This window comes from Macaca fascicularis, chromosome 1, assembly GCF_037993035.2.
Source record: "Macaca fascicularis isolate 582-1 chromosome 1, T2T-MFA8v1.1".
NCBI classification, from domain to species: domain Eukaryota; kingdom Metazoa; phylum Chordata; class Mammalia; order Primates; family Cercopithecidae; genus Macaca; species Macaca fascicularis.
Window position 1 is genome coordinate 100,758,627 of NC_088375.1, and position 27,408 is coordinate 100,786,034.

The 27,408-nt window shown below is 44.1% G+C and overlaps 2 protein-coding genes across 9 annotated transcripts in view; both read left to right on the forward strand.

Annotated features, from left to right (window-relative positions):
- COPA (COPI coat complex subunit alpha) overlaps nt 1–12,041 on the forward strand; it is a 53,285-nt gene extending 41,244 nt beyond the window's left edge. For all 6 annotated transcript variants that reach the window (XM_074039338.1, XM_005541256.3, XM_005541257.3 and 3 more), the window contains 16 exons: nt 2,149–2,311; nt 2,420–2,566; nt 3,657–3,846; nt 3,968–4,063; nt 5,241–5,329; nt 5,531–5,654; nt 6,531–6,620; nt 6,795–6,904; nt 7,879–7,956; nt 8,075–8,143; nt 8,683–8,819; nt 9,106–9,292; nt 9,375–9,485; nt 9,809–9,970; nt 10,627–10,821; nt 11,096–12,041. In XM_074039338.1, the coding sequence (XP_073895439.1) occupies nt 2,149–2,311; nt 2,420–2,566; nt 3,657–3,846; nt 3,968–4,063; nt 5,241–5,329; nt 5,531–5,654; nt 6,531–6,620; nt 6,795–6,904; nt 7,879–7,956; nt 8,075–8,143; nt 8,683–8,819; nt 9,106–9,292; nt 9,375–9,485; nt 9,809–9,970; nt 10,627–10,821; nt 11,096–11,155 (2,008 nt within the window). In that variant the 3' untranslated portion in view covers nt 11,156–12,041. The remainder of the gene's footprint in view (nt 1–2,148; nt 2,312–2,419; nt 2,567–3,656; nt 3,847–3,967; nt 4,064–5,240; nt 5,330–5,530; nt 5,655–6,530; nt 6,621–6,794; nt 6,905–7,878; nt 7,957–8,074; nt 8,144–8,682; nt 8,820–9,105; nt 9,293–9,374; nt 9,486–9,808; nt 9,971–10,626; nt 10,822–11,095) is intronic.
- Nucleotides 12,042–16,840: 4,799 nt separating this feature from the next.
- Nucleotides 16,841–25,741, forward strand: PEX19 (peroxisomal biogenesis factor 19). Of its 3 annotated transcripts, XM_065543701.1 has the most exons (9): nt 16,841–16,922; nt 18,338–18,447; nt 18,868–19,033; nt 19,792–19,877; nt 20,091–20,252; nt 20,573–20,650; nt 22,339–22,515; nt 22,740–22,784; nt 22,954–25,741. In XM_065543701.1, exons 1-9 carry the CDS (start codon nt 16,853–16,855, stop codon nt 23,035–23,037), a joined length of 978 nt encoding a protein of 325 aa, XP_065399773.1. In that variant the 5' UTR covers nt 16,841–16,852; the 3' UTR covers nt 23,038–25,741. The 3 variants fall into 3 exon arrangements, with proteins under 3 accessions (XP_065399773.1, XP_045226323.2, XP_005541317.2); XM_045370388.2 differs by lacking the exon at nt 20,573–20,650; XM_005541260.4 differs by lacking the exons at nt 18,338–18,447; nt 20,573–20,650.
- Nucleotides 25,742–27,408: the final 1,667 nt, after the last annotated feature.

The following is a 27,408-nucleotide window of genomic DNA, read 5'->3' on the forward strand; positions in this document are numbered from 1 at the left end:
TCTGCATTGAGGTAGTCATACAATTTTCCTCCTTTCATTGATTAATGTAGTGAATTAAATTGATTTATTTTTTTATTTTTTATTTTTTATTTTTTTTTGAGACAGAGTCTCACTCCAGGCTAGAGTGCAATGGCATGATCTCAGCTCACTGCAACCTCCACCTCCCGGGTTCAAGCAATTCTTGTGTGTCAGTCTCCCAGGTAGCTGGGATTATAGGCGTGAGCAATTACGCCTGGCTAATTTTGAATTTTTAATAGAGACGAGGTTTTGCCATGTTGGTCAGGTTGGTCTTGAGCTCCTGACCTCAGGTGATCCGCCTGCCTCAGCCTCCCAAAGTGCCGGGATTATAGGCATGAGCCACTGTGCCCAGCTGATTTTTTTATGTTAAATCAACATTATATTCCTGATATAAACCTAACTTGGTCTTGATATTTTTACCCTTTTCAAATATTGCTAGCTTTAGGTTGCTAATATTTTGCTGATGTTTTCACATATTTTTAAGTGAGATTACCTGTAATTTTCCCTTTTCTTTCTGTCCGTGTTAGGTTTTAGTATCAAGGTTGTGTGAATTTCATAAAGTAAGCAAATAATGTGTCTTTTTCTGTTCCCTCAATGAGTTTGCATAAGATTGGAATTAATTCGTCCTTGAATATTGGTTAGAATTTGCCCTTGAAGTCATATGGACATAGGACTTTCTCTATGGGAGGATTTTAAAAATTTGATTCAGTTTATTTAGCTATTACAGGACTATAGGTGTTTTCTATTTATTTTTGAGTCAGCTTTGGCAAATGTTATTTTTTAGGAGTTTGATCCTTCGATCTGCCTATCTATCTATCCATCCATCCATCCATCCATCCATCCATCCATCCATCCATCCATCCATCCATCTATCTATCTATCTATCTATCTATCTATCTATCTATCTATCTATCTATCTATCTATTTTGAGTTGGAGTCTTACTTTGTTACCCAGGCTGGAGTGCAGTGGTGCGACCTCGGCTCACTTCAACCTCCGTCTCCTGGGTTCAAGTGATTCTTCTGACTCAGTTTCCTGAGTAACTGGGATTATGGACAAGCACCACCACGCCTGGCTAATTTTTGTATGTTTAGTAGAGACGGGGTTTCACCATGTTGGCCAGGCCAACATGGTGAAACTAAAAATTATTGGGTTCTACATGTATATATTAGGAGAAACTAAAAATTAGCAAGCACTCATCTCAAAAATGTTACTGTTCTTTTTAAACCAAAGAAAGTACTTAGAAGAAAATAATAAAGCCAATAGTAGAAATTAAATAGAAAACAAAAATACAATAGAGAAGTTCAATAAAGGCAAAACTTGAATAAAATTGATAAGCCTCTCATGAGGGTAATTCAGAGAAAAGAAAATAGTATGAATGAAAAAGGGGATATCACTACAGATCTTGCAGAATAAAGATGTAACTTTTTAAGAGAATCAAACTGGCCAGGCACAGTGGCTCACATCTGTAATCCCAGCACTTTGGGAGGCCAAGGCAGGTGGATCATCAGGTCAGGAGATCAAGACCATCCTGGCTAAATGGTGAAACCCCGTCTCTACTAAAAATACAAAAAATTAGCTGGCGTGGTGGTGGGCGCCTGGAGTCCCAGCTACTCGGGAGGCTGAGGCAGGAGAATGGCGTGACAGGAGGCAGAGCTTGCAGTGAGCCGAGATCGCGCCACTGCACTCCAGCCTGGGCGACAGAGCAAGACTCCATCTCAAAAATATATATATACTTTCTGTTTTTTATTATTTCTTTGTCAGAACTCTTCACATATACCTCTCTTCTACTTTCAGTTATAGCTTATAAAGGAGTTATCTGTCCATAATCACCTACTGATTATATATAAGAACTTAAGATTTAACTGTTAGGTCTGATTCCTATAGCCATGTCTGTTACTCATCTTCTAGGATAATAGTATATAAAGAAAAATCATGCCATCTACCCCATCATAGAAAGAATACGATAAATTTGGCATTTAGTTCTGCTCTTTTTTGAATCTCTTCCCATCTATATCATTGTTCAAATGGCACTTGACAAAAGACCGTTTCCTAGGTGTGTTCCATTTCTTCACAGGATGGATTTTCCCTCTCACTTACTGAAAGTTGTGCCATTTACCCTCTGTTCTTAGGGACCACGGGATCATTCGAACTCTGGATTTACCCATCTATGTTACACGGGTGAAGGGCAACAATGTATACTGCCTAGACAGGGAGTGTCGTCCCCGGGTACTCACCATTGATCCCACTGAGTTCAAATTCAAGCTGGCCCTGATCAACAGAAAATATGATGAGGTACGAAGTGAGGATGCAAACTAGAGTATTAAGAGAGGCAGCACTCTTTTTTTTTTCTTTCCTGTGAGTGATGTCTACTTCTTGCCCAACCCTACCCCAAATGTCTAGGTACTGCACATGGTGAGGAATGCCAAACTAGTAGGCCAGTCTATTATTGCTTATCTCCAGAAGAAGGGCTATCCTGAAGTGGCACTGCATTTTGTCAAGGATGAGAAAACTCGCTTTAGTCTGGCACTGGAGTGTGGAAACATTGAGGTGAGAGGAATATGGTCATCAGCCCCATATTATCTTAGAGGTGAGAGGGTTAGAGTGGCATTGGGAGGGCATTATTCTGGGCTTGCTTCTTTAGCCAGAATAATGAAATTTGGGATTTTTTTAGTTGTTACATTGAGCCATCTTCCTGTTGCTCTTTGCCCATCTCTACTTTTACCTGCCTCTGCTTCTCCCACAGCATTTCTATTTTCGTCAACCTCAATTAGTGTGAATTTAGTAACTTCTAGGATAAAAGCAAGATGGTATGGAATTTGAAAATCTTATTATTTCCTTGACACTTAATCTTGCTGACTGGCTACTTAGATGAAAGAGTACCTATTAAGCACTGAGGCCTAGAATGTATAGGCATTGCTTTCTAAGGTAAAAAGGGCTTAGGAAAACGTTTTCCAGTTCTGAACTTCTTCCTAGTATTATTTCCTCTGTCTTTGCTAAAGCCCCTGTGGATCTTCATACCTGGCAGTTAGGAAGTAAGGTAGCTAAGCAAGAACTGGCTCTGTGGAATCAGCAACTGCTGGGTGGTTTTGTTGTAGAAGTAAATTTCTGAGGAGGAGGATAAATGTGATGTGATTATTTCTATCCCTGTATCTAAAGGGGTTCTATGTGTTCACTGGATTTTTTTTTCTTTTGTTTTTTTTTGAAACAGGAGTCTCTCTCTTATTGCCCAGGCTGGAGTGCAATGGTGCGATCTTGGCTCACTGCAGCCTCCGCCTCCTGGGTCCAAGCGATTCTCCTGCCTCAGCCTCCCGAGTAGCTGGGACTACAGGCGCGCACCATGATGCCCAGCCAAATTTTTTGTATTTTTAGTAGAGACAGGGTTTCACCATGTTGGCCAGGATGGTCTTGAGCTCTTGACCTCATGATCCGCCTGCCTTGGCCTCCCAAAGTGCTGGGATTACAGACACGAGCCACTGCGCCTGGCCAATTTTCAATGGAATTAGACTAAAAGCTAGGAGTAATTGAAAGTATAAGAAATTCTTTGGGAAATTTATATAGAGTCAGATGCTTTGCAGAGTCCCTGGTTTTGAGTCACATTGTCCTTCAACCTGTTAACACAACCCTGGGGATTCTTTAGATTGCTCTGGAAGCAGCCAAAGCACTGGATGACAAGAACTGCTGGGAAAAGCTGGGAGAAGTGGCCCTGCTACAGGGAAACCACCAGATTGTGGAAATGTGCTATCAGCGTACCAAAAACTTTGACAAACTTTCCTTCCTGTATCTTATCACTGGCAATTTAGAAAAACTTCGCAAGATGATGAAGATTGGTGAGGCCCTCAAACTAAGGATGGGAAGAGGGGTTCTTGGGGGAAGGAGGAAGGTGAATAAAGGAGAAAGGGAACTTAAAAGAAAAGACCTAACTTGGTGTCTCTTACTTACTTGGTGCAGCTGAGATCAGAAAGGACATGAGTGGCCACTATCAGAATGCCCTATACCTGGGTGATGTGTCAGAGCGTGTGCGGATCCTAAAGAACTGTGGGCAGAGTAAGTATCTGGGACTTGCCAGCTTTTTCAGGGTCTGAGGAAGTATTTTTCTGTTCTTGTTGAGTTAATTTGTGTACAGCGGTGAGGGATTTCTCTTTATTGTGCATTTTTTTAGGAGAGACAACATGTTCCTCCTGTGCTTAGAAGATTTTCTTCAAAGCCAAAGCGAGGTGCAGCCGGAATATTCAGTCCAGCCAAACACCCTTAGGAAAATAGTTATTCATGAGGAAGATAGGAGATTTTAAAAGGCCTAGAGCAGACACCCTAGTAAATGCACATGGTTGGATGCCATTAGAATTTTATTCTTTATTTTCAGTTTGGAGGTTTCACTCATTTATTCATATATATAGTCAAGGGATATTTTTGAGAACCCACTATATACCAAGCATTGTATTAGCATTTGAGATATATTAGGGAACAAACAAGGTGAAAGATGAAGTTTGGACCAAGGTGCTCTTAGTGGAGGGGTGAGCACTGGTCAGATTCAGGATATATTTTGAAGGTAGAAACAACATGATTTGTTGCAGTAACTAGATTTGAGATGTAACAGAGATGAGTCAGGGATATCCAAGGTTCTCAGCACTGATGGATAGGTCTCAAAGATAAGCAGCTAGTTAGTTCTCTGTTGCTGTGTAACAAATTACCCCCCAATTTAGTAGTTTAAAACAACAAACATTTATTATTTCACAATTTGTGGCATGGCTTAGCAGGGTCTCTCGTGAGGCTACAGTCAAAGTGTTGGCCAGGACTGCAGGTATCTGAAGACTCACCAGGGAGAGAATCTACTTCTGCACTCACTTAATGGCTGTTGACAGCCCCCATGTCCTTGCTCCCTGTTGTCTAAGAAACGTCAGTTTCTTTTTGTGTTGCCCTCTCCAAAGAAGTTTGTAACGTGGTAGCTAGTTTCCCTTACAGCAAGTGAGCAAAAGAGGGCACCCCAAGATAGACGCCACAATCTTTGTAACCAGATCTAGGAAGTAACATCCCATCACATCTGCCATGTTCTATCCATTAGAAGCTAGTTAATAAATCCAGCCCACACTTAAGAGGTGGGTATTATGCAACAACTTGAATACCAGGAGTCAGTGATCACTGTGGGGACCATCTCAGAGGCTGCTTACCCCAGCAACATGCATTTGGAAATGTACCTATACCACAAAGTCTGTTTTCTCTACAGAGTCCCTGGCCTATCTCACAGCTGCTACCCATGGCTTAGATGAAGAAGCTGAGAGCCTAAAGGAAACATTTGACCCAGAGAAGGAGACAGTGAGTCTTTATTTACATGATTGTCTCTTATTACAGGAGTAACTCTAAGATCTTAGAACAGTTTAAAATTATGAATATCACTCTCTCACCTGGTTATCAGGAGAGGCAGAGAAACAAATGACATCAAAGGAGGCTCCATAACTTTCCTTACGTGACTTCCAAGTGCTGTTTGTTTTTAGCCTCTTTTCTTCTACTATTCAGATCCCAGACATTGACCCTAATGCCAAGTTGCTCCAGCCACCTGCACCTATCATGCCATTGGATACCAATTGGCCTTTATTGACCGTATCCAAAGGATTTTTTGAAGGCACCATTGCCAGCAAAGGTAAGTACCTACTTCTCCCATACCACTTTTGTTGTTTGTTTTGTGAAGAACTGTCCTAGAGAATACCATTAGCATTTGGTTTAATCTGTCCTTTTTTTCTGCATGAAGCCTAATGGAGTATTGAAATGCCAGTCATTTATGGTGCGGTCATAAAAACTTAAAATAGCATTTTCAGGTCATTAAAGAAAATTTGGAAAATAGGGAGAAAAACAAGGGATCCCTCTACTACCATCAATAACTTCAGTTAATATTTTGGTATATTTTCTTAAGTTTTACTATATATGTAGTCACGTTCTTTGTTCAGTATTTTATCATTCATGACACAATCTTAAAGGTACTAATTCAACTACCTGTAATTCCGGTATGTGGGTATAGGCAGATGTGTGCTACCACCCTCCACCACTTCCACCCTTAACCTCCTCCTGTTTTCTTGGTCTCCTAGTTTATTTCACATGAGTAAGAGCCTAAACAGACTCTTAAGCATTTTGTGCTGAACCCCGGTCTTTCCTCCACCTCCTCTATCTACCCTGTGCCTGACGCCTTGTACATATTGTAGTGGTGGTAGCTTAGCAAAGCTCTCAGGAAGAAATTCAAGAGTGGTAGCCAAAGGCTGGTAAGTACAAATTATTTAAGAGCCAGTTTTTGGTAGCAGGAAGGCCAGTTCCTTCCATCTGTCTTCTATTCCCTCCCTCTGTGAAACCTACTGCAAGTTAGTATAACATATATACCACAAAAATAAATACTACACAAAAATAAGTAATAAGTAGGCAGAAGCTTGGCACCTGTTTTTGAAAGGATTTAACCTGCCTGCAGAAAAGGCCATATCTCAGACTTGCTGGACTATAACCAGTTCCGTTCTATTCCTTCCCTCTGTAGGGAAGGGAGGAGCACTGGCTGCTGACATTGACATTGACACTGTTGGTACAGAGGGCTGGGGAGAGGATGCAGAGCTACAATTGGATGAAGGTAAAAGTGCTGTTTTAAGACTGTTCTGGGGCGATGGACACCTTGGATTGGGACTGGGTTGTGGGTAGATCTGCAGACCTCCAGGCCATGAAACCAACTAGGATTGATTTTACTTTCTTTGGCTAAGATTATGCCACTGCCCAAATCTGTTTTGAGCTTGAATTTTCCTTACAGATGGGTTTGTGGAGGCTACAGAAGGTTTGGGGGATGATGCTCTTGGCAAGGGACAGGAAGAAGGAGGTGGCTGGGATGTAGAAGAAGATCTGGAGCTCCCTCCTGAGCTGGTATGTGGAATTTGTACCCTTAGAAGGTTCTCTCCATATCTCCCTGTGGAAGCTAGAGGCCTTATTGTCCCCCACCACTATCCTAAAGTCTCCAGAAGGGAAGGGGACTAGACCCTCCTTCTAATCTGATGCTTATCTCCCATTTGAAAGAAGGAAGATGGCTGGGCACGGTGGCTCATGCCTGTAATCCCAGCACTTTGGGAGGCTAAGGCAGGACAATTGCTTGAGCCCAGGAGTTCAAGACCAGCCAGCCTGGGCAACATATCAAGACCCTGTCTCTATTTTTAAAAGTAAAAGAAGCAGGAAGCATGAGAGAGTCAAAGTTAGTGGCCTTGTCACTTCCATCTGTCCTGATATGCTCAAAGAGGAGAGGATGTAGGACTTATCTCTAATCTGATGCTTAACTCCCATTGAAAGAAAGAAGAATGAGGTAATCAGCGTTCTTCCAGCAGCAGCTTATGAGAAGGCAGCACCTGGAGTTTTTGATAAGTCATTTTGTCACTGGTGAGGTGGCTCCTCTTTTGGCAGTCTTCTCCCACAACTATCACCCCTCTTCCTCAGTGGAGGCAGGGAACAATGTAAATGGTTGTGTTCTAGATTCAACAGAACAAAGTGCTTGAATGGCCTAAAAAATTACTCAATTTGGCTGGGCACGGTGGCTCATGCCTGTAATCCTAGCACTTTAAGAGGCTGAGCCAGGCAGATCGCTTGAACTCAGGAGTTGGAGAACAGCCTGGGCAACATGGCAAAACCCCATCTCTACAAAAAAAATACAAAAATTAGCCAGGTGTGGTGACTTGTGCCTGTGGTTCCAGCTACTCGGAAGGCTGAGGTTGGAGGATTGCTTGAGCATGGAAGGCAGAGGTTGCAGTATGCCGAGATCATGCCTCTGTACTCCAGTCTAGGTGACAGAGTGTGACCCTGTCTCAAAAAAAAAAAAATTACTCAATACTCCATTTTTGGTTTTCCCCTAGGATATATCCCCTGGGGCAGCTGGTGGGGCTGAAGATGGTTTCTTTGTGCCCCCAACCAAGGGAACAAGTCCAACTCAGGTAAGCAGGAAGAAACCAGCAGGGATGAGTGGCTAATACTCGATTAGTGTATAACAGGTGTTGGAGAATAGAGAAGAACAAAGTTTCACTTGGCTTGGGTTTTCTTGTTTCTTGTTAGATCTGGTGTAATAACTCTCAGCTTCCAGTTGATCACATCCTGGCAGGCTCTTTCGAAACAGCCATGCGGGTAAGTAACCTTGGCTTTTCCTCTTGAATGTGCCTAGCCCAGGGTCCCAGGGAGATGGTTGACTCATTTTAATCAAGTGAAATTATCCTACCCGCAAGGGCAAAGGTGTATATTTTTCATGAAAACTCTTTGTTAAGTACACTTGACTTTCTGTTATCTGCCTTCCACTTGGCCTAGTAATCTTTTAGGGCAGATCCTTCAGTCATCTTCCACCCATTTATAGCTTGCTTTCTGGCTCACATCAGTGAGATAAGTACCCCTTCCCAAGCAGAGGTCTGTTTTGAACACTAAGCCAGTATTGTTATAACAACAACAATAATGATAACATTGCAATAACCGCTAACGTTTATTTAATGTTCACTATGTGCCAGGCACTATCCTAAACACTTTAATAGGTATTATTAAATGAGGTAGATCTTACAATTAAATGTATTTTACTGATGAGGAAACGTGAACAGAGAAGTTAATTACCTTGCCCAAGGAAAAGTAGCTTTTTATGCAGCAGGGCCAAAATCCTTGTTTCTTTCCTTCTGTTCCAGCTCCTTCATGACCAAGTAGGGGTAATCCAGTTTGGCCCCTACAAGCAACTGTTCCTACAGACATATGCCCGAGGCCGCACAACCTATCAGGCTCTGCCCTGCCTACCCCCCATGTATGGATATCCTAATCGCAACTGGTAAGGCTCTTCGCTCTTTGCTTTCATCTGTTCCAAGTTATGGTCGATATTTCAGATGGTAGCCTCAGTGACATAGTCAGAATTCTTTCAGAGCTAGGGTTTTCCAGTAGAAAAAAAGATCTTTGGCTTGTTACTCTATGGGGTTTGGTTTACATCTGCTGTCTTTGACAGCAGCTACTTTTGACAGGAGACAGGAGGGTAGCTATGAGGATGTTTGCCAGAAAAGGAAATTGGATCCTAGTTGGCTACTGACTATCCCGTCTTCTTCCTACTTTTCCCTTTCCAGGAAGGATGCAGGGCTGAAGAATGGTGTACCAGCTGTGGGCCTGAAGCTTAATGACCTCATCCAACGGTTGCAGCTGTGCTACCAGCTCACCACAGTTGGCAAATTTGAGGAGGCTGTGGAAAAATTCCGTTCCATCCTTCTCAGTGTGCCACTTCTTGTTGTGGACAATAAACAAGAGATTGCAGAGGTAAGAGGGTCTAGCCACTGTCCCAGTTCTGGGCACTCCCACATTCTTGTCTCTGTATCCTGACCACCTGCCTCCTCTACAGGCCCAGCAGCTCATCACCATTTGCCGTGAGTACATTGTGGGTTTGTCCATGGAGATAGAAAGGAAGAAGCTGCCCAAAGAGACTCTAGAACAGCAGAAGCGCATATGTGAGGTAAGATCTATAGGACCCTGAGTACAACAGAGACGTCCTTCCCTTCACCCTTCACTAGGTTTGAATTCTTTTAATTTCAAACCCAGATCTGAGTGGGGACGAAGAGAAATTTAGGCCCTTCATTTCTATGAGGGGAGGATACATTTCTTCACCCTACTTCCTCATCTCACCAGTCCTCCATACCTAGGAGGCAGAAGACCTCTCTGCTTTATAACCCATCCTGTTGTGTTGTGTTGTGTTTTCTGTGCATGTGTAGCAGCTTAGAAATGACCTCTACCAGGTGTAGCATCAACCTGGCATGTGTTCCTCTTTCTGTCCACCAGATGGCAGCCTATTTCACCCACTCAAACCTGCAGCCTGTGCACATGATCCTGGTGCTGCGTACAGCCCTCAATCTCTTCTTCAAGCTCAAGAACTTCAAGACAGCTGCCACCTTTGCTCGGCGCCTACTAGAACTCGGGCCCAAGCCTGAGGTGGCGCAACAGGTAGATGGAGCTCCTTCAGTGACCATAGGGAAGCCAGATCAACTCTTACATGGAGGGAACAGACCAAGGTCCTTGCCTCTGAAACAAAGCAGTAAATAACAACATTCAACAAAAAGAGCCAACAGAATGCTACCTTCTGTTTACTTCCTGACTTGGTGCTTCCTTTTTTCCTGGAAAATTAATAGTTTATTGAGACATGACAATTGTCTAAGAGTGCTGTGCAACCTAGAATAGCTCCACTGCACCTGAAAGTAACCCCAGTCCTGTCCTTAAGCTCCAGATATCCCATCACAACCACCACAAAGCTTCACATACACATCTCATTACTTGTGTCCTCCAAATGCATTCTTTTTGGGTGATGGAAGTCTGTTTTAACCCTTTCTAGGACCTGATCCTGATAATCTCCAGAGTTGGTGGAGGAATGTGGGTCTAGATTATGGAGCCACTTTTGTATTAAGGAGGGGAAAGTTTGATACAATAGGAATGGTGATTGTTAACCCTTCACATACATCCAGTACAGAGGTTGGGACCTCTTTTCACCTAGTACAGTTGTATCTCACATCAACGGAACTACCAAACCATGGTGATGGGATCCTTTTGAGGTGTTGTCTGCAGCTTTCCATCCTCCTAAATAAAATACTCCTTCCTTTTCCTAGACCCGAAAAATCCTGTCTGCCTGTGAGAAGAATCCCGCAGATGCCTATCAGCTCAATTATGACATGCACAACCCCTTTGACATCTGTGCTGCATCATATCGGCCCATCTACCGTGGAAAGCCAGTGGAAAAGTGTCCACTCAGTGGGGCCTGCTATTCCCCTGAGTTCAAAGGTCAAATCTGTAGGGTCACCACAGTAAGTACTGTCCTCAATAAATGTATCTAGGATATTGAGAGAAGGGGAAAAAGAAAGAAACATGGTGGTTGTTTTTTTCTTCTTGTGCTTGTCCCCTGCTCCCTGAGGCAGTGACACTGGAGAAAGCTAGAGCATCTCCCCACTGCTGTTTGCCAGTCAGTGACGAACACCCAAATACCTGTCTACTACGCCCATTGAGGGTATAGGGAATAAGTTTTCTAGAGTTCTCAACCTTACAAATCTCTAACTGATTCCTCTGTTTGCTCTTCCACAGGTGACAGAGATTGGCAAAGATGTGATTGGTTTAAGGATCAGTCCTCTGCAGTTTCGCTAAGGCCCCCTTTGTGTGCATGGGTCAGTCACCATATGTTCCCCCCCGAGAATGTCTCTATATCCTCCTTCTAACAGCACCTTCCTCCTGCAACTACTCTTTGGATTTGGCTTTCTCTACCCTAAAACCTAGTATCTTTTCCTCTTCTATGGAAAAATCTGAAGTCTAAGCTTGACTTTTTTGAGGTCTTCTCAACTTGACTATAGTTGTTCTAATAATTGGCCCTCCCTTTCCAGCTTAATTCTAAGGAACAAGTAAAACTCTGGGCTGGGTGGAGTGGCTCATTCCTGTAATCCCAGCACTTTGGGAGGCTGAGGTGGGCAGATCATCTGAGGCCAGGAGTTTGAGACCTGCCTGACCAACAGGGTCAAACCCTGTCTCTAATAAAAATACAAAAATTAGCCTGGCATGGTAGCATGTACCTATAGTCCCAGCTACTTGGGAGGCTGAGGCATGAGAATCACTTGAACCTAGGAGGTGGAGGTTGCAGTCAGCTGAGAACATACTACTTCACTCCAGCCTGGGTGACAGAGCAAGACTCTGTCTCAAAAAAAAAAAAAAAAAAAAGGAAAACTCTGTGATGGACATTTATTTAGTAAATCCCTTCAGTATTTATCCCTTCTCTTCCCACAGCAACTTTCTTTCCTGTCAACTAGAAAGGAGCAGGATGTAATAAATACATGTTGGTGTGACTAGGCCACACCAACTCTTAATCATCTCCCATTTTCCTTAGACATTTAAATTCCCAGGCAGGTACCCTCTGTGTACTCAGAAATTTGAAGAAGTTCTTTGGTTTCCCAAAATGCACACTGCTGGTTATTGATTTGTTCTTTACAACTATTGTTCTCATATTTCTCACACTAAATAAATCTCTACGAGAGCTTCTTGACTTGGTCATTTATTTCTTGGACACTCTCATGTTCTTGTTCACCCATGCAGGTACCCCACCAAAGCACATGTCTTCCTTCCAGTAATAATTTTTAATTACAAAATAAACATCCACTATTGGGGGGAAAAAGAAAAAGCTAGCCGAGCATGGCAGCGGTTGCCTGTAATCCCAGCCACTCCGGAGGCTGAGGCAGAGGATTGCTTGAACCCAGGAGGCAGAGCTTGCAGTGAGCGGAGATCACGCCACCACACTCCAGCCTGGGCGACAGAGTGAGAGTCTGTCTCAAAAAAACAGAAAAAAAGAAACACATATTTTTCATAGGATATATATGAGGACCTAAACTGCTGTGAAAATGATAGAAAGCAAGTAGCTCCCCTATTCTGTTTTTGATTGCAGCCTTTTATCTCTTGCTGATTATAGCAATATTTATTGAGCAACTGCCATGTGCCTGTCACTGTTCTAGATATTTTACATGTAATATACAGATATAAGAATAGTACATTATATATATTACAATGATAAAATTTTTACATTGACAATACAATATTTTGCTTGTCATATGCTAAGAATAATTGGGTAGACGTTACTGTGCCTTTGATTAAAATATGTACTTTTTTGCATTTTAAATTCATGTTTTCAATAAAAAATGCATATAGTTAAAAAATCAGTAAATATAAAAAGCTATTCTGTGACAAATCTTTCCATCCTTTCATCAGGCACCCAGTTCCTATCACCTTCCCCAAAGCAGGTAACCACTGTTACCAGCTTGCTTACATCCTTCCAGAAATTTTTTATGTATATACTAGCAGATATGACTATGCCATTCTCTATCCCCCTTTATACACAAATGAAACCATATTATTTAACAATTTTGTACCTTTGTTTTTTCATTTAACATTTTTGGTATTTTCTCATATCAATATATTAGGGAGCTTCACTTTGTTTTTTACTTCTCTTCATACTATATACGTTGTATTTTTCTTTTTTTGGAGACGGAGTCTTGCTTTGTTGTCGCCCAGGCTGGAGTGCAGTGGCGCGATCTCAGCTCACTGCAAGTTCCGCCTCGCGGGGTCACACCATTCTCCTACCTCAGCCTCCCGAGTAGCTGGGACTCCAGGCACCCGCCACCACGCCCAGCTAATTTTCTGTATTTTTAGTAGAGACGGGGTTTCACCGTGTTAGCCAGGATGGTCTCGATCTCCTGACCTCGTGATCCGCCTGCTTCGGCCTCCCAAAGTGCTGGGATTACAGGCGTGAGCCACTGCGCCCGGCACGTTGTATTTTTTTACCTTTGTCTTAAGAGTTGCTTTTTTAAACAGCATCGCTAAACTAAGGCTGCCTTCTCAAAAATGTACATACTACTAATGAGATTGCGTCATTGCACTCCAGCCTGGGGGACAAGAATGAGACTTCGTCTCAAAAAAAAAAAAAATGTACATAATTGGCCGGGCACAGTGGCTCACACCTGTAATCCCAGCACTTTGGGAGGCCAAACAGGCAGATCACCTGAGGTCAGGAGTTTGAGACCATCCTAGTCAACATGGTGAAACCCTGTCTCTACTAAAAATACAAAAGTTAGCCGGGCGTGGTGGCAGGCGCCTATAATCCCAGCTACTGGGGAGGTTGAGGCAGGAGAATTGCTTGAACCCGGGTGGCGGAGGTTGCACTGAGCTGAGATTGCACCATTCTACTCCAGCCTGGGGGACAAGAGCAAGACTTCATCTCAAAAACAAAACAAAAACAAACAAACAAAAAAAGGCTGGGCACGGTGGCTTACGCCTGTAATCCCAGCACTTTGGGAGGCCGAGGCAGGTGGATCACGAGGTCAGGAGATCACGACCATTCTGGCTAACAAGGTGAAATCCCGTTTCTACTAAAAATACAAAAAATTAGCCAGGCATGGTATCAGCCCCTGTAGTCCCAGCTACTCAGGAGGTTGAGGCAGGAGAATGGCGTGAACCTGGGAGGCGGTGGTTGCAGTGAGCCGAGATCGTGCCACTGCACTCCAGCCTGGGTGACAGAGCGAGACTCCGTCTCAAAAAAAAAAAAAAAAAAGTACATACTACTTCGATGACACTTTCCCAAGTTACAAACATTATCCCTATAAACATAGGCAAGTTGGTGATAAATTTTGGCAAATTTTTTTATTTATTATTTGCAAATTAAATTACAAAATTAATTTTGCACACAAAAACATTACTAACTGAGGGATATGGAAAAACTTTACAATTCCTGCCTCTTGAATCTTACATAATTGGGGAAACAAGATTGATGTATGTGAAATAATTGTGAATCCCAGGCAAGAATTAGAATTTGATAAACTGGAGAGCCATTAAATCTTTAAGGACAGAGTGATATGAAAGTACTATAAAATACTGTTATTCAACAGTATTCGCTATACATTAGAAAGGCAGAAGGAGCAGTCAGTAGTAGGTCAGTAAATACTGAGATGAGATGTTAGGAGTATTAGTAGTAAAAATAGAAAAGCAGAAACAAGTTTAAGAAATAATGCAAAGAAAGAGTCATGCTTGTTTTTTACTCCATTTTAATTATCTATTATCTTTTAATTAACATGCTTATATTACATTAGTTTAAAGCCAATTGACTAGGTGTAGTGGCTCACATCTGTAATTCCAGTACTTTGAGAGGCCAAGGTGGACATATCACTTGAGGTCAGGAGTTAAAGACCAGCCTGGCCAACATGGTGAAACCCTGTCTCTACTAAAAATACAAAAATTAGCCGGGCATGGTGGCGCAAGCCTGTAGACCCAGCTACTCAGGTGGCTAAGACAGGAGAATCACTTGAACCCTGGAGATGGAGGCTGTAGTGAGCCAAAATTAAACCACTGCACTCCAGCCTGGGTGACAGTGAAACTCGTCTCAAAAAATAAAATAAAGCCAATAGAGATGCCTGTTGATAGACAAGTTTTCTTTTTTTTTAACGTGTTTGTTATACCTATAGCCATATTGGAGATCCACATGTAAGCAATTTGAATGAGAAACCCTGGAATAAATTATGTTGCAGGTATTGGGGAAACAAGTTTATCAGGAAAGGATTTGATTACAGAAGTTTAGAATTGTAAAGGACTTAGAAAGTGATTTAGTGGCAGAATTAGGGCTGGAATTTAGGCTTTATAACTTACAGTTCATAATATTTTTATCCCAAAACACACTACTTGTGGTCAGAAGGAAACAGGTTTTGCACAGATACGATTTTACATGTCTGTGCCCTGTCTGTGAAAGACATAGTAAGTCTTTCTGGTGCTTGATGCAGTACTCAAATGTGTGTTTGGGAAGCTAAGCATGAAAGTGATGAGGTGACTTAACACAGGAATTTTTTTCATTTAAAATTCTTACCTTGTGTCATACTTACTGTGTGTATATCTCATCATACCTGCGGCTCACCTCCACTTAGCTACCTTACAGCAGGGGGTGGTCCTGATTTATCTCTTTGTCCTTGCTGTGCCCAGAACAAGACCTAAATAATAGGTGCTCTCCAAGTGCTAAAACAGATCTGTATGTGAAACAGTTGCTACATTCTTACAGATCTGAATAGAACAATTCCAAAGGAGGAAAGGGACGTCTAGAGTTACCTCTATCTGAGCATCCCCGGTGTTCACTCAGTTGGAGGTTGGGTTCTGTGTGGAGAAAAGGAGATTGGTCAGGGAAAGCAAGTCTATTACTAACTACTACATTCTAATTGCCCTGCTCAGTCCAAGGTCCCAGATGCTCTCTTTCTAACATTGAGTTCTAAGTTCCTGGCCCTGTGTCCTTTAATCAAACAGTTCTAATAGAGAATAGGAAATGAGAGATGCCACTAGATTGGGCAGACAGATGTGCCTGATTAGGGACTGCAAGAGCAAAGAGTGGCCAATGAGTGCCTACTAAGTTTTAAACCCTAGCCTAGGAGTTGGGCTTTACAGCAGCGAAGACAACAGACGAAAATCTTCGCCTTCATAGTGTTTAAATTCTGCACGGTGGGGAGCGGAGAATAAACAAGCACGGTAGATAATATGTCAGATAGTGTTCAGTGTTAAGAAGAAAAGGAATGGCCAAGTAAAGTGTTTCAGAGAAGATAACATTTGAATGAAATAATGAAGTGAAGCCGGGCGCAGTGGCTCACGCCTGTAATCCCCAGCACTTTGGGAGGCTGAGGTGGGTGGATCACCTGAGGTCAGTAGTTCGAGACCAGCCTGGCTACCCAGACTGGCCAACAAGGTAAAACCCCGTCTCTACTAAAAATACAAAAATTAGCCTGATGTGGTGGTGCATGCCTGTAATCCCAGCTACACGGGAGGCTGAGGCAGGAGAATCGCTTGAACCCAGGAGGCCAAGGCTGCAGTGAGCCAAGATAGCGCCACTGCATTCCAGCCTAGGCGACAGAGCGAGACTCCGTCTCAACAAAAGAAGTGAGAGAAAGTAGTATGTTATGTACCATAATTGTCATATCAATCATATATGTATAGATTCTGGTTATTTGTAGGCAGTTTGTCTCAATCTAGCCTACTCATAGCTCAGGAAGAAATAATGAAAGAGCTTCGCCAGGTAATTTGGGAAGTTGAAAGGAGTCCGGGCCTCTAAAACCAGGCAGAAAATAACACTATCTTATCCTTAATTCTGTGTTTCACAGGCGAAAGGGGAAAAATACCCAAAACAGAAACTCAAAGCTTCCTGGCCCTTTAAAAATGGCGGTTCCGCACTGGCCAACAATACCATTGGTTGCCCGAGGCAGAAGAGGGCAGGAACGAAGGGGTGGAGGGCGTGGCGGCGCCGAGGGGTCCCGCCTCCTACGGCAAGTCGGAGGTAGCAAGATGGCGGCCGCTGAGGAAGACTGTGGTGTCGGGGCAGAAGCAGACAGGGAATTGGAGGAGCTTCTGGAAAGTAAGAGCCCATAGTGGGAAAGGCCCGAAGAGGGCAGTTGTGAGGACCCATTCCGGGCGTTAAGTGAACCTGAGGTATTAGGGACAGGGCGGGAGAGGATCTCCAAAGGTTAAATGGGGGCGGAGAGTCTGACCGCCAGCCCCCCAAAAAATCTCTGGGTCATCCTGCCCCACCTCCGCGACTGGAGCTGGGGAACTCACCTGGGGTCCCCCAGTGGTCCAGATTGTGGATGTTTCCGCAGGACGGCGTTTCATGATACCTCTCCAAACTCCTCTTTCTTTAGGTTACTAAGTTCTTAAAGTCCGACTTCAGCAGCAGCAGCAGCAGCATTTGGTTCTTGTTGGGTAGCGAACCACGCACTCACTGATTGCTTACATTAACTCCTAGCAAGCTCGTGGCCCATGCTGCTGCGCCTCGTCCTGCCTTCCTTGACATGAAAGACACTTTTCTCCTCGTAGTCCTTTTCTCTTTCTCTCGTTAGGCCCCTTAACAGTTCTTTCATCTTGTTAGTAGCTCAAGCGGACTCCTTTCCCTTATTTTGAGAAACTGAGGATGTGGCGATTTCAGGGGAAAGCAGTTCACCCTCCTGAAAGACGGTGGATGTTTTCTTAGCATTACTGTCCACTCCCCTGTTGGCTTCCTGCCCAGAGTGGGGCCAGTGCTCTCTCCCTGGGCCTGGCAAGCAGAATGGTGGTGAGGACACAGGCTTTTCAGGGCAGAGGTGAATTTGTAATCTCTTGCTCGATCACAGAGATGTGGGCAGGCAGAAGAATGAACAGAAACGCTGAGGAGTGCCAAGTGACTGTAAATTAGCCTACGGTTATCTGCAAAGATCAGACCAAAAGGAGCTCTAGGAGGTTGTGGGAGAGCACTAAACTGGAGAATAAGAGAAGATAGTTTAATGCCTTACCATGGAATGTAGTATGTGGTCCCTCAGTCTGTGCTGGTACCAGTACCAACAAGAAGCTGGGTGGGATGTCATGTGCCTTCTCACCAAGTTATTCCTTTTAGAGCTCCAGAGTGAGTTCAGAGGGATGAGGACATCTGTGTTCTCTACTCCTGTTGGGTATTTATTTGTATGGGATTTCTAGGGAATCATTAGGTTGTGGCAAGGGAGACACTATAGATGGAGATGTCTCTGCAGAAATTTTTAATCCTCTCCTCCCAGCTCTGAGATGGATACTTGTTCCACCGTAAGGGATTTCTTGCCTTTGCTCACAATAAATTAGGTAATCTGGAAGGAAGTAGGAGGCTCATTGAGGGTGGTCTGGGGAGGTGGGGGCCTCAAGGCGGAAAATTGAGGAAAGTTGGCAATTTGAAAAATCATATTCGTAATGCTTTGCCCAGAAACCACCCAGCCTTGCTTGCATCCTCATCTGTCGCCAACACACACACCATGTCTCTTGTCTCTGAAGGTGCTCTTGATGATTTCGATAAAGCCAAACCCTCCCCAGCACCCCCTTCTACCACCACGGCCCCTGATGCTTCGGGGCCCCAGAAGAGATCGCCAGGAGACACTGCCAAAGTATAAATTCCACCCCCTGAAGGGATGGGGAGGGGATGGGCATGCAGCTCTGAGCAGAGGTTGGGCAGGCCCCTATGGGCCAGAGGGGAATGGGGGAGGGTACCTTGGCCTCACATTGGTGAGTGCTCTTGCCAGCCTCAGTCCTTGTGAAATAAGGACTTGAGGTTGAGTGGAGGAATCTCAGAGTTCCTTGAAAAAATAGTAGGTTTAAATGGTTGGATTGGTATGCCATCCCATACCCTCTTTCAAAGACTAGATACCTTTTTTGCTATTCTCATTAGGAGCAGTAGTTAGAGTGTCCAGTGGAAGTGGGTAGGAGGGAAGTGCATTTCCCATAGCTACTGCCTGTGGCTTCTATCAGAGGCCAGGTGCAGTGTAGTTCTAAGTAAGAGATGCATTTCAGCCACCCTTCCCCCGCAGGATGCCCTCTTCGCTTCCCAAGAGAAGTTTTTCCAGGAACTATTCGACAGTGAACTGGCTTCTCAAGCCACTGCAGAGTTCGAGAAGGCAATGAAGGAGTTGGCTGAGGAAGAGCCCCACCTGGTGGAGCAGTTCCAAAAGCTCTCGGAGGCTGCGGGGAGAGTGGGTGAGGAGACCTTAGATACATGGAAATATCTGAACAGATTCTTAAGTCTTTGTTGCCTGAAAACACCAGAATTCTTAGTGAAGTTGATAGTAATCATGATGTCACAGCCATGGAATGGGTAAAGGCAATGAGAGAAGGGGTGGAAATCCCTCTTTTTTTTTTTTTTTTTTTTTTTTTTTGAGACGGAGTCTCGCTGTGTCTCCCAGGCTGGAGTGCAGTGGCGTGATCTCGGCTCACTGCAAGCTCCGCCTCCCGGGTTCACGCCATTCTCCCGCCTCAGCCTCCCAAGTAGCTGAGACTACAGGCGCCCGCCACCACGCCCGGCTAGTTTTTTGTATTTTTAGTAGAGACGGGGTTTCACCATGTTAGCCAGGATGGTCTCGATCTCTTGACCTCGTGATCCACCCGCCTCGGCCTCCCAAAGTGCTGGGATTACAGGCTTGAGCCACCGCGCCCGGCCGAAAATCCCTCTTAATGAAAAGGGGCGAGATAGGTTAGAAAGTAATAGAAAAGATTATTCAAAACTGACCATTTGAAAGGTCACAGTGTTATTGTGGGTATCATCATGGAGAATAAACTGACATAGAGTCCGTGTATTAAATAGATGTATGAAAAGACTATCAGGATAACCGCAGTTTTCCCAGATGGGGAGTGATAATGATTCACTAGTAAATGCTTCATATCCAAGCTGGTAACCAGTTCAGTCTAGGCAAGGAAACAAATTCCTAAATGACGCTGGCTTTTTAAATCTCTCCTAGGCAGTGATATGACCTCCCAACAAGAATTCACTTCTTGCCTAAAGGAGACACTAAGTGGATTAGCCAAAAATGCCACTGACCTTCAGGTGAGGAGAAAGTAGTAGGGTCCCACAAGGGGTCCACTCTCAGACACTTCTGCAGCAGAGTCTCAAAAGACAGATGCTTTGAGTATCATCCCAAGTCTGTTCCTGTCTTGTTTTGTTACAGGCAAGTTTAGGTAGTTTATCTTTCCCACCTGACAGAGTGTGAGCATCCCAAGAAGGTGGTATACCTGCTCACCTCTTACTTGTCCTATCTAGAACTCTGGCATGTCGGATGAAGAGCTGACCAAGGCCATGGAGGGGCTAGGCATGGACGAAGGGGATGGGGAAGGGAACATCCTCCCCATCATGCAGAGTATTATGCAGAACCTACTCTCCAAGGATGTGCTGTACCCATCACTGAAGGAGATCACAGAAAAGGTTTGTGAACTTCCATTTCTGCTTTTTCTCTTCATTTTCCATCACATCCACTCATGTGGGCTATTTTGTCTACTCAGAGCCTGCAGAAAGAGTAACTTGAGTCTGCTTTTTTCCTTTATTTATTTGAGGCGGGGAGAGTTGGGGGGTGGGGAGAGTTGTGTCTCTGAGAGAATAAAGCTGTCACACTGTATGTTGGGGTATAAGGGGTATAACTTTTGGGGTATAAGAGGAAATCCTGCAGTTCTAGTTTTCTATAAACTGGTTCAAGACTCTGGGGTTGTTGTCTAATCAGTCTTGCATTTCTGACTTCATTTCTCCAGCAAGAATTTGGCTGGGCGTGGTGGCTGATGCCTGTAATCCCAGCACGTTGGGAGGCCGAGGCGGGTGGATCACCTGAGGTCAGGAGTTCGACACAAGCCTGGTCAACATGGTGAAACCCCGTCGCTAGTAAAAATACAAAAATTAGCCGGGCGTAGTGGCTCACACCTGTAATTGCAACTACTCAGGAGGCGGCAGGAGAATCACTTGAACCTGGGAGGCAGAGGTTGCAGTGAGCTGAGGTTGCACCACTGTACTCCGGCCTGGACTATAGAGCAAGACTCCATCTCAAAAAGAAAAAGAATTAACTGAGGATTTACTTACTGGCTTTGTGATGTGAACAGTGTAAGAGTAGTTTAAATGATGGTCCCTGCCATAAAAGAGCTTATATGTGTGGTTGTATCGTTTTGTTTTGAGACAGGGTCTCACTCCAGCTGGAGCACAGTGGCACGATCTTGGCTCACCACAGCCTCCCCATCCTAGGCTCAAGTGATTCTCCCACCTCAGCCTCCTGAGTGGCTGGGACTACAGGTGTGCGCCACCATGCTTGGCCAATGTTTTAAGTATTTTTTGTAGAAATGAGCTCTCACTATATTGCTCAGGCTGGTCTCAAACTCCTGAGCTCAAGTGATCTTCCCACCTCAGCCTCCCACAGTGCTGGGATTACAAGTGTGAGCCACCATACCTGGCTAAAGAGTGTATAGTAGTTTTTCTGGAGAGATAAAATATGGGAATAGAAGCTTTTCAGTGATACAGGGAAACGTGGGTAAGTGTGTAATGAATAATACAGACCACAAGTCAGCAGGCCAAGACCTGAGTGGGCCAAATCCAAGTCTCAAGCAAATAATGGTTTTTACATTTTTAAGGTCATTTGAAAAAAACTACAAAAAAAATAGGCAACGGTCGAGGATAGTGGCTCACTCCTATAGTCCCAGCACTTTGGGAGGCCAAGGTGGACAGATTGTTTGAGCCCAAGAGTTTAAGACCAGCTTAAGCAACATGATGAAACCCTGTGTCTACAAAATACAAAAAAATTAACCAGTCACAGTGGTGCACACTTGTAGCTACCTGGGGAGGCTGAGGTGGGAGGATTGCTTGAGCCTGGGGAGATCGGGGCTGCAGTGGGTGGTGATCACACCATCATACTCCAGCCTGGGTGACAGAGTAAAACTCTGTCTCAAAAAAAAAAAAAAGAAAAAAGGGGTGCGGTGGCTCACGCCTGTAATCCCAGCACTTTGGGGGGCCAAGGCGGGCGGATCACGAGGTCAGGAGATCGCAACCATCCTGACTAACACGGTGAAACCCCATCTCTACTAAAAAAATGCAAAAACAGTAGCCGGGCGTGGTGGTGGGTGCCTGTAGTCCCAGCTACTAGGGAGGCTGAGGCAGGAGAATGGCGTGAACCCAGGAGGCAGAGCTTGCAGTGAGCAGAGATCGAGCCATGACACTCCAGCCTGGGCGACTGAGCGAGACTCTGTCTCAAAAGAAAAAAGAAAAAAAAAAAAAACACAACAGAGACCATATGTGGCCCTCGAAGCCTAAAATATTCACTGGCTCTTTACAGAAGCTTACCAATTTCTAGTGACCATAAATGCTAACATGGCCAGGTGATCTGATTGGAGTCAGTGCCACTTTTCATGATGAACTTACTTATTTAGCTTTTCGTTTTTCTACGTCCCCTTCCCTTTTACATTTTAATCACATTCTGATTACCCATCCATATCCATTGTTCACTTAATTTTTTTCCACCCATTCTCTCTTTTCCTAGTATCCAGAATGGTTGCAGAGTCATCGGGAATCTCTACCTCCAGAGCAGTTTGAAAAATATCAGGAGCAGCACAGCGTCATGTGCAAAATATGTGAGCAGTTCGAGGCAGAGACCCCCACAGACAGTGAGACCACTCAAAAGGCTCGTTTTGAGACGGTGCTAGATCTTATGCAGCAGGTAAGGCCTCTTGCCCTCTGCCCACTGGTGCTGTCCACTTAGGTGTTCAGTGGAGGAGGTATCTGGGAAGGATGCAGTACTGCTAGACCTAGGTGAAGGAGGGATCCTCTCTTGTGCTGTCTCTCAGAAGAAATGGAGAGATGATTTGTTAGATTCCTTTTCTGGATCCTCTGTTGTTTTCTGGGTTTTTCTCTATTTCTTGTTCCATTTTCCTTATTTTCTAGCTACAGGATTTGGGCCATCCTCCAAAAGAACTGGCTGGAGAGATGGTGAGTATGTCTTCTTTTTCCAGATTTTAATCTGAGCCCCCAATTTCCAGAATTCTTTAACCTCTCATGATTCCACCTAAGGTGATAACTGTGGCTACTGGGGATGGATCTTCAGAAGGTCTGTCCTAAAAAATGAGCAATTATCTGAGTCCCTTCATCTCTTCCCCAGCCTCCTGGCCTCAACTTTGACCTGGATGCCCTCAATCTTTCGGGCCCACCAGGTGCCAGTGGCGAACAGTGTCTGATCATGTGAAACACAACACGTTTTCCTCTCTCAGTCCCAGCCATGGGGAACATCTGGAGTCAGCAGAACCATTGGGACCTGAGGCAGGAGTGTCATCTGCGGGAGAAGTCTACCCGCTGCCCTCTGTCATCCCATTCAAGATTGTGCCATACCAGCTGAGGCTTTTCCTCTGTCTAGGAATAGGGTCTGTTTCAGAGACCATTTCTGTGACCCCTACTCCGTTGTGGTTTCTGCCACTATCAAAGTTCCAGCTACCTGCCAGGTGAAGGAAGGCATCCTTTCTGGGGCATGCACTTTCTTTCCTTTCTCAAAATAATTTTATATGTGGCCACACTGGTGTTCATCTTTGTGCCCAGGGTCTTTGTGCCTTGTCTCTACTCCCTCTCTTGGATCTGGGGAGGAGGGACAGACTCCTGGGACTCTGTATTTCTATAGTTCTTCTGGCAGAGCCTTTGGGAATGGGGAGAAACAGCCTGGGCTGGGGCAACAGGTCTGTCACTATGCTCTCTTGCCTTCAGACAGACCATTCTGAATTCTCTAAAGGGAAAGGGCTTTTGCATCTAATCACAATAGAGTTGAAAGAGAGGCCTTAGGATTCTCCTCTCTCTAGGTGCTGAGCCCTCACCTCCCTGTTGCAGCCTGAGAACTCAAATTGTTACCCTGCTTCTTCCTACAATGCTGTGTGATATGGGTGGACCCAGCCCCTGACCTTCCTCTATCCCCTGCCCGTCCTGCCTCTTACCTCCTCTCTTTTAAACACCTGTTTATCCCAACCTTTTTGAGCTCAAGCTGTGATAAAGAAGGGCCCATCCTATTTCCCCTCATCTAGTCCATCTACCATTCTCACTGACTCCCCCTCTTCCTGGCAGACACAAATAAACCCAGTGTCAGGTCTGGGAAATTAATGGCTATTCTTTCCCGGATACATTCTGGCTTATTGAGATACATGATTCTCTTAGAATCCTGTCCCTTGGTTCAGGAAAGTAGCTTGGGAAAGGAGTAGGGGTATAGCTTGGGTCCCTTTTCCTGCAAGGCCCCATGGGGCAGAATATAATAAATATTCTGAGTGAGGAGTGTGGCCTATTTTTCATTCAGGTCTTTTTCTGATCTTCCTCAGCTTCTGTAAGTTGCAGAGTGAGGTATATTAGGAGACTAGTTCTACACAATATTGTAATGCTGGCTTCCATCGCCACCCACCTTCTACAACTTAGTCTGCACCTCAGTTGGCAAAGGAGACTGGGTGGCCATCTTTCCTCATGTTCCCTTGAGTATTTCAATGTAGAAAGCCCTTCAAGTGGTACTATAATTTAACATTTTACATTATTGTTATTAATGTTAGTAATATATTGTTATGTTTTCTAAATTATTTTTCTTTGAGCTGACCTGGCTTTTTTTTCTGTGGCTCCCAGTGGGTCTATGGACCTTGGCTGACATATGTTGGTAGATACTCTGGTCAGCCCAGCTGGCTGTCCTGGTTCACTCAGAAGATAAGTCTCTCCAGAGCAAATTCGCGTTCATTATTGTCACTTTGAGCTTCTGACATGTCACTTACCCCTAGGTTAAAACTTTTCACCCCTTGAAGACCATACATGTTTTATGGTATTAACTAGGAAGGAAATGTTCTTAAGGCCTCAGGCTATTTGGGAAATTCCAACTCTTATACCTTACCAGAGCATGGAAGAGCCAGGATCTGAATGTGAAACTTCTCTGTTCTGCAAGAGATGGAGAAAGTACAGGTAGACTTGTGATATAGTCATGTGGCCTTAGTGTCACTATTTTCTCCTTAAAGCTCCAGCCAAAAACTGGACAAGGATAGAGAGGAGGAGGGAAGAACAAAAGAGCCCTTCTCTATGAACCTTGTGCCTCCTGTCCTACCAGTTTTCTTTTACAGATTCTCACTTCTGCTAGCCTAGCCAGGGATTACTCCAGGAATCTAAATAGATGCCCTAGTCCACTTTAGCTTTATTCCCAAGGTACTCATTTTTATTTTGATTTGATAGAATGTGAGCAAGTTGACCTCAGGTCACACTTTGTTCCAAAAACTTTTGGAATTATTCCAGGACTTGTGGTGGAAGTATGGTACTCTAGGGCAGTCTTTCTCAAACTATATATGGTAAAGGACCAGGTTTTTTGTTTTCCAGTCCTTCATTTATCAATATGCATTCCTATTGCCTATGACAAGTATGGAGTTCACACTGTGTGCTGCCCACCAGGCAAGTTTGACAGCACCCAAACTGGCCAGACTGTTCTGTAGGTTAAGTCCATTGATCATGTACTTGGATATCACAGCAACATTAAAACGCTAAAAAGTTTTTAAACACTTTCAATTTCTAATTCACCATGTCACAGACTGGTAAAAAAATACACACACACACACACACACACACGTACACAGACCAGCACAAGTCTGCGAATCACCTTTGAGTGGCACTGTTCTGGGGCCTTCCGTCTCTCTGAAGATCCTAGCAGAGCTGATACCTATCTGTACCTCTTGTTCTCTCCTATTTGAGTTTCACTTCCAGAGAACTTGTTATTCAGCAAGAATGTGTCACTAGTAAGGACATCTCTAGCATTTCCCTAGCCTTCCTTTTCTGCTGCTCAAAAATAATCATTACAAAGCATAGGTTTAAGCTGTATATGAAATATTTATGCGACTCCCAAACTTTAAAGGAGTTGCTCCTTTGTTCCAAAATTAAATGTGTTAGATAACAAATTTATGATTGTATGGGTGGCTTCATGAATTAAGAATTGAATTGATACAGACTTTGTGATAATTGGGACATTTTCTGTGACTCTGGAAGGTCTTGTCAAAGCCCCATGAGGCAGTTATGATATGATGTTAAGATGGCTTTGGGGAGCTAGGAGAAAACATTGGCCCATATTGAATAAAGTGGATATGGCAGACCATACAAAAAAGGACCAAAAGACTTAGAGGAAGTGGATATGCAAGAATGAATGTTACATAACACTGGTAAACCCACGAGCTGACTACATACCCCGGAAAGACCTGGGAATTATTTTTTAATAAAGACAATAGGAAAGGCACTGATGAAGGGTTACCAACATCTTTGAGAAATTTAGAAGTGGCTGTCTCTGTAGATTGAAGCTGATAGAAGATGTAAAAGAAATTGGTTTCTTAGTAGTAGTGGGGGAATGATAGGATCCTGACATAGCAGAGGCCAGATGGCAACACTTAACTCTCAGAAGCAAGGTGAGTAAATTTCCCTAAGGGTAGCAAGGTCAAAGTGGAGATGGCTAACGGAATGTGGGTGGTCCTAGGAGCAGGATAGATGGGCAACCAAGAAGAGTATTGCCTTCTTATGTATAAGGGAGATCAAGAATGGTTGAACAGAAGGCTGAAATCAGAAACTTCAAAGAAAAGTCCCAATTTCTTGTCCAGTTTTTAAGCCTGAGATAGTTCTTAGACTCATAAACTCTTAGACTCATAAACTACAAATGGAAAGAGCCATTTATCAGTTAATCATTGAGTGGAAAAGCACTGTTCATCCTCTGTTCTCACACCACAACGAGCGACACAGAAGTCTTCTGTAATCACGTGTGGACTTCCCTCCCCTCAACAAGCAAGCAGTTCTGCAGTGGATAACAGCTGGATATCCTCTAATTTCCTTTAATTCTGACACTGTCTACCTGGAGACAGTGTCAGATCCTGCAGGTTGATCAATCAGTCACCAAGACTGTCTCCCCAGCTTCTGATGTCAATTGCAATTCCTGGGTTATTTTGCCTGTGCTATAAGTCAGGGTGTCTACAGCCCCCTCCTTGGGTTTGATTAATTTGTTAGGGTGGCTCACAAAACTTGGGGAAACACATATTTCAGTTTATTTAAAGGATATTACAATGAATATAGATGAAAACATGGCTGGAGCCAGTGGCTCACGCTTGTAATCCCAACACTTTGGGAGGCCAAGGCGGGTGGATCACCTGAGGTCAGGAGTTCGAGACCAGCCTGGCCAACATATAGTGAAACCCTGTTTCTACTAAAAAAATTACAAAAATTAGCTGGGTGTGGTGGTGCATGCCTATAGTCCCAGCTACTTGGGAAGCTGAGGAAGGAGAATTGCTTGAACCAGGGAGGCAGAGGTTACAGTGAGCCAAGATTGCGCCACTGCACTACAGCCTGGGCAACAGACAGAGGAAGACTCCATCTCTCAAAAAAACAAACAAAAAAAAGAAAGATGAAAAGATGTATAAGGCAAGATTGCAGAGCTTCCATTCCTTCTCTGGGCATGCCACCATCTAGGACAGTGGTCCCCAACATTCTTGGCACCAGGGACCAGTTTCAGAAGACAAAGTTTTCCACAGACAGGGGTCAGGAGATGGTTTCGGGATGAAGCCATTCCACCTCAGATCATCAGGCATTA

What these genes read in the sequence shown, in the direction of transcription:
- PEX19 (XM_065543701.1), top strand. Translation starts at nt 16,853, where the DNA reads ATGGCGGCCGCTGAGGAAGACTGTGGTGTCGGGGCAGAAGCAGACAGG. An exon ending in GGAGGCTGCGGGGAGAGTGG is followed by an intron (nt 19,034 to 19,791) that starts GTGAGGAGACCT and finishes AATCTCTCCTAG; the next exon opens with GCAGTGATATGACCTCCCAA. An exon ending in AAAATGCCACTGACCTTCAG is followed by an intron (nt 19,878 to 20,090) that starts GTGAGGAGAAAG and finishes TGTCCTATCTAG; the next exon opens with AACTCTGGCATGTCGGATGA.